The 11,303-nt window shown below is 28.5% G+C and overlaps 1 protein-coding gene across 4 annotated transcripts in view; it reads right to left on the bottom strand.

Moving 5' to 3' along the window:
- Positions 1 to 1,032: 1,032 nt before the first annotated feature.
- LOC143241656 (glucosidase 2 subunit beta-like) overlaps positions 1,033 to 11,303 on the bottom strand; it is a 28,075-nt gene continuing 17,804 nt past the window's right edge. The window contains exons 10-17 of one of the 4 annotated variants that reach the window (XM_076484885.1): positions 10,983 to 11,072; positions 9,149 to 9,271; positions 6,975 to 7,125; positions 5,596 to 5,665; positions 3,930 to 4,094; positions 3,540 to 3,639; positions 2,095 to 2,265; positions 1,033 to 1,281 (exon numbers count right to left, since the gene is read on the bottom strand). In XM_076484885.1, the coding sequence (XP_076341000.1) occupies positions 2,122 to 2,265; positions 3,540 to 3,639; positions 3,930 to 4,094; positions 5,596 to 5,665; positions 6,975 to 7,125; positions 9,149 to 9,271; positions 10,983 to 11,072 (843 nt within the window). In that variant the 3' untranslated portion in view covers positions 1,033 to 1,281; positions 2,095 to 2,121. Of the gene's footprint in view, positions 2,266 to 3,539; positions 3,640 to 3,929; positions 4,095 to 5,595; positions 5,666 to 6,974; positions 7,126 to 9,148; positions 9,272 to 10,982; positions 11,073 to 11,303 lie in introns of all 4 variants that reach the window. The other 3 variants (XM_076484900.1, XM_076484876.1, XM_076484894.1) reach the window with 3 other exon arrangements.

The following is an 11,303-nucleotide window of genomic DNA, read 5'->3' as shown; positions in this document are numbered from 1 at the left end:
AAACCTAAATGTTTGAACTTAAAATGCTTAGAAGATAATTATATGGAAACAGAAAATGTTCTATTTTATCATGTAAATTCCAAATATGCTTAAGATAACCATCTTAGTTAGGGTTATTATAAAACTCTTCTGTTGACTACTCTTGGTAACAGCAGTGGAACAAAGAATAACAAAAACAGGATATCCAGTCAATTTACTTTTAATTGGTTTAAGTTACTTAATGCTCTTATGATTATAAATGCTTAAGTGAAATAAGACCATACCCATTGAATGGTTTTACATCTTAAACAAAATGCTAAATTTACATATTTGTTTGAAGTGATGATTGATTTCATTTAAATTTTTGTCACTTTCAACATAAAATATTTTTGGTGAAATTCTCCTTAAAAAATGTACAGTTATTCACATTTAGGACTTGGTCTCACCGTGCATGATCATAAAGTATCAAATCTTTTATACATTAATGGTATCTTTTCATAAATTGCTAAGAAGCACACAAATAAAGGAATGCAGTATTGGCTTTTAAGAACAAAAAGTGACAATCCACTTGGAAATCCAAAAGGAAGAGGTACAGAGTTATGATGAGTACCGACTCAATTCTACCTTCAACATTGAGTGAACATTAATGTTTTAGGTTTTTAACTGAAAACTACAGGTTAGTGAATTTTAGAAAAAACATGTTATTCTGACAGTTTTTATACTAGTAAATCTATAAAACATTTGTGATGGTGCCAACATGCAGTAACAGTTCAGTTAACTAAAAATAATTTATGTATTCTTGTAAGTATATTATTTTGAATAATTTAATTAAAACAAATTAATTTAAGATAACAATAAATTAGTAATATTTGTTATAAGTAATGCAATTCATAATGACAACTTTATACAAGTTTTACAAACCAAATATGAGGACAATAAAAAAATCTGACAAATTTGAAATCACTTGTTTATACTGAAAACTTATTCCAAAATTAATTCTTTTTTTGACTAATTCTATTATATGCATGTTTCAGAAAATCAACACTTCTTAGTGACTGTAAAATAATTTATTACCATTACATTGTGGAATGTATCTCGACACACAAATGCATACATACGAAACCTCAACCATTAAAATGCATACTTAACTGTTTTGATAAACCTTATACAAACCAGGATCTTGTACAAATGATATCTTGCAATTTATTAATAAGTATTTCATAACCATAAAAATTCAACAAGTTAACTGATTTTTAAAGGAACTCTTGTCTTTCTTCAGGTGATGTTCAAATAAATCTGAAACTAAAACAGAGGATTAATGAAAGTTACATTAATTACACAATTCCAACTTAAAGCTTAAGTTGTACTTTAACGATATTCAAAATTGTGTTTGAATATTTGATTCTTTACAAATTCATTATGAATGATAAGTAATACATGGATGTTACTAAATTCTATAACAACAAACTGAAGGCTACAATATCTGGTAATTTAAGATGCTTTCATTAGAAAAAAACTGTTCATCTTAGCACTCTTAGTTTATGACAAATTACAGTTATCAAAAATGATCCTGAATAAACAGTAACATTTAGAGAATTTTAATAACACACTGTATATTTAAGTAGAAAGGTGCAATTAAATCTATTATTCTATTGTTACAGTTTTCTCTCACTTGGTGTCTATGATATAGAGAAACCAAACAATAAGTTATTGTTTTATTTAAATAAAATACAGGTTTTTCAAACTTTTTATTTTAAAAGACTTTATTAATCACAAGTGATGTTTGAATTTATTAGAACTGAAGTTTTATCTCATTTTAAAAACTATGTATGAATGCAAATACTTTTAATCTCCATATATTTCACAGTATCAAAACTAATCTCAGTAAGCATCAATAATAACATTAAATTACACAAGATCTTTGTCCCACTCTTCCTCCTTCAACAGGCAGCTCCTTATACATTACACTCAGTGACATATAATTGTATACCTTCTAATTTACCAATTTAAAACCTTTAATAATTCTTCTGCATTAGTAGTTAATTAAATTACAAAAAGCAATAATTTAGTGTAGAGAAGTTCTTCAGAAACAAGGATTAACAAATCTTGTAACACCTGTGTATACATCGAGAAAGTTCCGAATCATAGTTCTGTATGAACGTGTTCATCCATCTGACTGACAGGAGTGAAGCAGATGGCTGGCGTAGTGAATTCAAACAAGTACTCACAGCGGCTTGGTTCAGAAGCAGAAATTAATATGTTTTGTACTCCACATTGTAAGTTGACCTACATAATACAAATGTTAGTATTGTCTGTTACACAATAATTACTTTAAAAATATTGTTTATTAGTTAAATCTGTCATATGTAATTGGTTTTAGCACACACACAGCAACCTACAGTTTAGACATTCAGGTTTTATTGTGAAATAACATCCATAATTTTAGTAAGTATGAAAGTGGATGCACATCCCAAGTTTGTGTAACACATACAAGTTGAACCTTTTTTTATCCTAGGTAATGAAGTTAAACGTCTAAACAAGAAAGGGAAAAACAGTGTGTATACTAAAATGTTAGCTAAAATATTAAACATGAACAATATGTGCATGACTGACCAGGTTTAGAGTCCTAGAAGACAACCTATTTATGTATGTTTCTTATACAAGTAAAGAAAAAACTTTTCAAAACAGGAAATAAATGTATGGTTAGTTAATACCAAGCATTTAAAAACAAACAAAATAATTAGGTATGGCATTTGCATCAGCCCTACATAATAGCACAGTCAGAATTAGCATATAGCAATATATATAACAATCCAATCACAACCACATTTAATTTGTCCTTTCTTTATCTGTGCTACGTAAGAAATGATACAAATACTATCCTTACAATCTTGTTTCCATTAATTTTGAAGGATTAATATTAACAATATCTGTATTTGCTTCCTTTTTGAAAAGTTCTTGTTTACTTGCATTTTTTTTTTAATAGCATTTCAAATATACATATTGGTTATAAACACAATGAGGCTAGGCTTCAACTGTAATATTTATTGTTTATGTAATATCAGCTTTTTAAAAGGAACACCAATATTTGTTAGAAAGCTAACTTCAAGGCGAGTCTGAAAACATCACTTACATCAGAAATGTTTTTTCTTTTTTCTTCAAAGTACTACTAGTTAATAACACTTATAAAAGCAGATACTCGATTTGAAACTATGTCACCCGAGTGAAACTGATTGACAGCATAGTTTTGGTTTTTGATTATCATGTAAAAACAAAAAAAGAAGAAATGAAAACAAAAATTTAAACTTTTTTCTATAATATTCACAAACTTTCACAGAACTTGTGGCTCAATCATTATATAGATATTGTTATAGAAGGAAACACTATAGTATTATAAAGGTTTTATGACCTGTTGAGGACATATTTAAAATACTAGTTTATTGAACACTTCACTACATTCACACTGGCAGTACTACACACATTAATAGTATAAAGAATGTTTTACATCTGAAACAATTATATATGTATGCTTAATATTGATAGGTATCTGAAGTACTTACAACAACTGAACGAGCTGGGCCATTCCAACAAGTTACACCATCTTCATATTTCATCTTGGAGTACTTGCTCTCTTCAGGTCCTACCCATCGACCCCATCGCCTGTATCAGTACATAGAAAAAATAGATTATACTGTTTCTGTACATATCAATTTATTTTTCTGTTCTTAATATCAAAGCATGTCCATCCTTTCTAAAACTAGCATTACACTTGTGAACTACCAATCATCATAGGTGATTTTAATTAATGTTAAACAACAAAAGCTATAAACAATACAAAATATTATTAATTAATTATTTAATTTCAAGATGTTTACAAACCACATGTTTCAGCTATTAGATTTACATTATTACTGGTGTTTTGAATCAGCTATTTAAGATTTATAACTTACCCTAAACTAGTCTCTGAACCAGCATCCTTGGGCCTCTGAGAAGTTCTGTCAAATGGACAAAGAGAGTAAGTATATTCTCGATCTGTGATTTCAAAACATTGACCTTTGAGTGTGAAAAATTCTTCATTTGGACCAAAATCTATTTCCAACACTTGTTCAATATTCCTAGAATGAAAAACAATAAACAGTGATCAAAAACTTGTCCCATAATAGGTTAAAAATGTTACATGTTAATTCAGTGTACCACCAAAATATTAAAAACTGTCAAAAAGCCTTAATGTAATTTCACCTGATAAACAAGCACATATATACTCTCTCACTGTTGTGGTATACACTTATTTCATCTTTACGTTATAGTGTAGTCATATTGATATTTGTTTTATTGTCAACCTGAATAGCACCTCATGAGAGGATAAGCTAAACAGCAACATCAGACTTCTGATTCAGAACTTATCTGACTAATATGATTGACTGTCACACATAGTATCCAAACAGATGAAAGTATGGAGCAGTCAGCCTTCTAATCTACACCCAGGAACATTAAATAGTAGGCAATGTCAAACATCAAGGTGCAACATTAAATCAAAATTTTCAACAAAACAAAAACTGCAAAAAAAGAACAACGTTTTTCTAACCTATGTTTGTCTTTTGTTTTAAATAAAATTCAAGATAAAAACAAGACAATCAGGTAAAAACCAACTTTCAAATATGATTGATATTACGCCACAATTTTAATTGGGTTAATATACAGATTACGAGAAAAAACAAAACCATCCAATATTTTCAAAAAGGAACTTGCATATGAAAATCCATACAGCAATGATTTATTTAATCATCAGAAACTAACAGTCAATTTAATAGGAATTTTCTAAATGTCCATGCATAGAAAGTTACTTAAAGATTGTTAAAAACTCTACTTATATGTTTTTGCAAGATTATTTTCAAATAAAATATTTCACCATGTAATTATCATTCACATAGTTGAAGGGAGTTATTACTAATACCAAGTTCATGAATAAACAATATTTCATGCCACCTTTATTTTTTGATACACTGAACTGGAAAATTTGAATTGGAATATTCTTTCTTTGAAGATGTACAAAAATGACCAACTCGTATGACAGGGTTTGATAAAAAAAGGAAGAATTTGTCCCAGTGGCACTAAAAAAAAAGGGTTAATATCTTTCCTTCAAAGTTGTATGAAAATAACAATTCACCTGGCAGAGAAAAAAAACAAAACAAACTTAATTCTCAATATCTTGATAATTTTCCCATTTCAAACCTGCTCTTGTTGACCTCCTGTAAGTCAATTTTTGAACATGTTCCAACCAATTTTAGCAGCTGCAAGTGTTAGAGCTAAAAATTACTAGTGCTTGATAACTCCTACTGTATTTTAAGTACTTGCAATATGCTTTATATTAATAACTAACATCTTCATAGTAACACAACAGCACTGAGCTTAGATTTTTGCACTTCCTTTTTTTTTTTTAATACACATTGCTAAAACAATTACTTCTTTGCTAACTACAACCAATGCACACAGCACTGCACTTTTAGGCATCATCACTGAAGTAGATACATCACAAAATCCCAAATTCATACAAATCTATGTTCCTTTAAGCCATACAAAATATAAGATCAGATTCAAGATGTAAATTCATCTTACCCAATTTCATCATTTATCCGTTTATGCTCTTTTTCTGCTTTAGAAAATTCTTCTCTTGCTTGATTAGCAGCTAAATAAAATCAGAGTTATAATTATATAGAGTTGTTTTGATAATTATCAAGTACAAACACTTTTATGCACTCAAAAAAGTCCAGGAAGAGAGAATTTCTACTTTTATAGGTTTTAAAGATAAAATATTTTGTTTAGTGTGACTGGATTATTAATAAAATGACTAAAGCACAATTATATGATTATATAAGACCAAATTAAAATGGATGTCTGTGTATGAAAGCACATTATGGTAGAAGACTTGTATTTATACAACATTGATTTCTAAGTATAATGAATTATGTCAATACATACATGTTTCAACAGAACATTGTTCTATCTCCTTCAGATATGATATAAATTCAAACAAAGGACTCTTTGGATATATATTACACCTGAAGACAGACCAATGCTCTGTCAAAACATGCATGTATTAATATATTTCATTGTGTTCAGAACTAGTTTTCTTATGTATATAAAAACATGGATGTGTTGAAACAAAACAGCCTTGATGGAAAAAAAAAAGTTTCCATTGTACTAAATACAAACTTGGATAATTAAGATAAACACATTTAAATGGCTTATCTTCTGTTACTGAAGATAACAAGTGTTTATATATCCGTGATACTTGTATATTATCAAAAAGTAAATAAAGTTATAAAGATGAGTAAGTTAATTTAACCTACTGAGTGGTGTAAAAAATATTTACTCAAATTTCTACAAGTACATACAGTATTTAAATACCTGATCAAATTGTGCAAACTTTTAAATACAAAATGTTTGTATTTCAACAGCCAAAGAGTGTAAAAGTATTTTTAGATAAAGGAGTGTGTTACATTCTTTTTTATTTTATGTAGTTAGAGGTATAAAGGTACACAGAATTAATAAAATTATACACGTACATATAGAATCATCATGTTAATATTGCTCTGTTTTAATTAAATATACATGTGAAAGTTCAGTACAACTTTACAAAGAAGTAATTGCACTGATAATGCTGTAAATTAAACATTCAACTGCACTACTGTATGCTAGCATTTCCAGTTAAGTGAATTAATTAATTTATACAAGTGTGGCAGATCATTATTTTAACCAATACTATAATTGTAAAACAAAGCCATATTTTGTTGTATGAGTTTAACCAATTCACAATTGTCAGAAACTCTTGTTAGAAATATGTTTTAATAATTAAAAACTATCTTCTTAACACATTACTATTTTTGCACCAAAATTAGATTTTTTCATGATGAAACAATATAGTTCTTATGTAATTAATCCCACATAAAAACACAGAAAGCTTTAGCTATTCTAAAACTAGAACAAGTACTTACCATCAACTATATTTTGAGTTTCTTCATCATATTTTGGTTCTTCTTTTTCTGATGGTTTCTCTTCCTCTTTCTGAACCTGAAGATGAGAATTTTCATCATCAAATTCTTCATAATCCAAATCCCTTTCACTTACTGGAGGATGATAAATTTCCTATGAATAATTTTTAATACATATATCAAATTTGAAAATAATTATAGATTTGTACAAAGTTTCCATATGATGTTAAATTGAAGACTTTATAACAAATATCTAAGCAGAAAACGTTGTGTGATGACAATGTACAACTGATATGCAGCATATATGTACAAGTATTCAAAATACAATAAATATGTATTAAACAACAACTCCCCTTTAACTAGTTCAACAGTAATACAGAATGGAATAAAATGTATGGTATTAAAAGTATCTAAGACAATGTTATTTAAATCTACAGTTAATGTATATACATAATTCCATCAATTAAATCAAAACATATCTGAAGTCACTCAAGTTAGAGTAATTCATAACAATAAACTGACTATGAAACACAGTAAAAGAAAACTGTTGAAAATAGTATGGAAATGTCAATTTAATACAATCTTACATGGGATTCACATGCAGAATAACTGTCTAAACGATGCTGTGCCAACTGAGAAAGTAAAGGTTGAGTATGAACATTACAGAGGGCTAGCTGTGCCAGTATACATGGTGCAATACTATTGGTGGAAAGGTGGTCACATGCAATACACGTATTTAAAGATTGGTGTGCTGAGTGTTCAGGTTTTTTAGCAATGCTCTGATTGATGTAGCTTTGCAAGAGTGGAGGTGAGAATGTAATGGAACCTGGATTTTAACACTAATTTTGCAAGTTTACTACTGTCCCACCAGGTGACTTCAAAAACACAAAAAAACTTAATCAACAAATATTTGTTAATTATAAATGAAAATAGAGTTTTGAACAGAAATATTTAAAGCTAATTATCCTGGACATTTTACCTATTAGGTAAGAGAAAAATAGAAATTTGTTTTAAAAATATATTAAAAAACACACAAATAAACATAAATTCATAAGTTGCTTTGTATGGTTTTTACTTTTCAGGCTTAAACAAAAATGTATGTATATATTTTAGTGATATTAAATAATTACACTTAAATGAAGTTAAACAAAACAAAATCACGAGGAAGGACTTAACTAAAAACAGCAAATTCCAACCTCTAATTATATTATAACCATAAAAACATACATTAAACAAAATACATTGCATTTTGAAAAAAAAAAGATCCCAGGGTACAAGCTACAACATGGGATTATAAAGTGTATCCAAGGTTTTGGAACTGACTGAAGAAGTAGGACTCATATTGCAGTGGGGATACACCATCTATGTCTTACCCTTCAATTCACTAATCTCAAATAAGAAGATAAGAAATTATGACAGCCAGATGTATTTGTTGAACTATTGATACAAAAATTAATAGTTAATAGATTTAATAAAGAAATTTGAGATTAAATTATTCTGTAGTAAATACAAAGAAAGTAAAATCAGAGAAATTTTACTAAACGGTTACTAATAATTATATTTAGTTAAACATTTAGTTAAAGGTCATTTAAGAATGTGGCACTACTTTATGCAGATGTACACCTTGAGTTGCATATAAAAGCATGACAATCAAAGTAAACTTAGTATACTGATATGGTTCAATGTCATGTTAATTAGTGCCTGTACTATACTGGGGGCAGGAATGCTAACTTCAAGAGGTAAGTTTTATCTTACTTTCCTCCAAATGGTAGTACCCTATTTTCTTTTATTCATCTTTTTATTATGTATTATTACCTTGGGTGAGCAGTCACCTTCCCAAAACTGTTTGCAGGCAGTGAAGGGTGATACAGGTGTAGAATGTTGTGGGCTTGAGCACTCACATCTTGCTGTCGTAATTTCTAATCTTATGTGAGACTAGCTAATTGAAGGTTAAGACTGACAGACAATGTATCGCACTGCAACGTGTGTCTTACTTTCACAGTCACCTACAAAACCTAGGATACATTTTATAATCCCATGTCGCAGCTTGTACCCTAGGATTTTTTTTTTTAATTTAGAATATTTTGTATAATTTAATGTGTTTGTTTATGGCTTAAACATTTATATAGACACATTTAATTAAAAATTAGACTGTTTAACACAATACAAATAAATACATTTTCACTATTATCTCCTTCCACTGGTTCCTCATGCTCATTCACTTCTTGAATAAGGTAATCATCTTTACTTGCCATTTCTTCAGCAGAAGAATGTACCACTGGTGTTTCTGGAATGGATGTCTAAATAAATAATAATAAAAAAAAAAAGAGCACAATTTGAAAGATCAAAGAATTTTGCACACAAGTAAAACCCTACACAAATTTTGGAAAAGTTAATGTCATGAAGTGAGTATTCTTGGATGCACTGAATGTAAATCTTTCCTACCTAAAGAGCTTTTAGAGTTCATTAATAACTTTTTGTAGCCTGATTAATCAGAAGTCAATACTTCCATCAAGTTGTAAAATTTAAATCTCTACAAGCAATACTGGAATAACTTTCCATGAATATTTTGCTTGACCAAAAGGTCTGAAAAAAACTTTCCAAAAATTATAACCATAAGCATATTTAAAGTGCAGGAGAACAGATTTTAAATAAACTAAGTAGTTTGTTTGTTTTTCTAAAAGTTATTAATTTCTGACACCTCAGCCAAAAATGTGCTTTTATTATCACAAAATAAAGCCTGAATAAGGGAATAAATAAAAACAGGTTTTGAATTAGCTAGAATCCAGTATTAGAAATGAAAACAAATATTATAAAAGTAACTGATGTATGGAGTCAAAACAAATAAGATATTAGTATAACAATTTTAAGTTGTATGAAAACGTTGTTGGTGCAAAATAGGATTTTTTTTTTTAAGTAGTAAGGTTTCTTTTTTGAAAATTTCAATTTCATATTTAGTAGGAGCTAGAAACAAAGTTGGATGTATTGTAGAGCAAGAAGAACCAATTTCTCTTCTACCTGTGAAGACTGGTATTTCTAGAAGTTTAATAATGTGTTTGTACCTCAAGATATTACTTAGTTTGGCCAGCATACTAAATCATACAGTCTCCCACAAATGCAAGTTATGAACAATGGCTAATTGGAAAGTTGTCTTTATCATGGATGAAATCCTTCACTCTAAGGATAGATGTAAAGAAAACTTCAACACTGACTTGAAGTTTCTTAATAATAATGCTTTGTTTTCAAATCTGATAAACAAATGTATGTCAGTTAAACATTCTTGTCACTCTACGATACGTCAGTATAATGAATATACTAGATGTTCAAACAAACTTTTGGATTTTTGCTGCTACTTAGTCTCAAACTGAATTTCTGATAAAATAAAACTACCTTATTAAAACAAACTTCTGTAATACAACGATACAATCTTTATATGACTTAAAGCTTGCCTAACTATTTTAGTATCTATATAAAAGCTCAGTCTATTTTTACTGTAACAGTATTTCTTTTCATTTTTATATATTACTGATGATGTAATCCTTGTTATTCCAGAACATTTAATAAAACACGTTTTGTGTCTTTTCAGGTATATGTTTTTTGCACTGTTTTATATTATTTTTTATTTTGAAATATTGAACAATCAAATTGGTTTTTTTTTTTTTTAAATTGTCCATGAAAAACTGGTTGGTCAGTTGTCATTTCTTAGTGCAAAGCAACTGCAACCAGTAAAAAAGGTAAAAGTAAAATTAATGTGAAAATAGAGTTAAAATGAAACAATGTCCAAAATCTGAATTTTTGAGAATATCTTAAACATTTTGTTTGATGTTAAGAAATGATTGTACTAGTGTTTCTACAAAAGCAACCCCAAAAAACAGTTGTTTTGCACTAAAAATGATTTCATCAAAATGTTGCCTCTAAAAAATTAAAATAAAACACTGAAAATATATATCTAAAAAAATGAAAACCATATGACTAAATGTGATCATAATAATGAGCATATAAATCACTTACTACATCCATCATATAAATAGGCTTCATTATCATCCAACCAGTACTTATAAATTCATCATATTCCATTTCTTCTTTCATTTGTAGAAAAATCTAAACATAAAACAAACGTAGTGATGTCCTTAAGGTAAATCACAATTCACACATTCAATATGAATTACTTGGTTAATTCATTAGTGCAATAACTTGCAACTTAGGATCAGCCAGTGTAATAAAAAATTATAAAGATTGATAGCCCTCTACAACTTCAACAATGATTATTTTGTTTCAAATCAAATAAATTAATACATTTATGTTTTCTTTAAGGTTTTTACTGAATGCACA

This window comes from Tachypleus tridentatus, chromosome 2 (genome assembly GCF_004210375.1).
Source record: "Tachypleus tridentatus isolate NWPU-2018 chromosome 2, ASM421037v1, whole genome shotgun sequence".
Taxonomy (NCBI): Eukaryota; Metazoa; Arthropoda; class Merostomata; order Xiphosura; family Limulidae; genus Tachypleus; species Tachypleus tridentatus.
The sequence above is the reverse complement of the archived record's forward strand: the minus strand, read 5'-3'. Positions and strand labels throughout refer to the sequence as shown.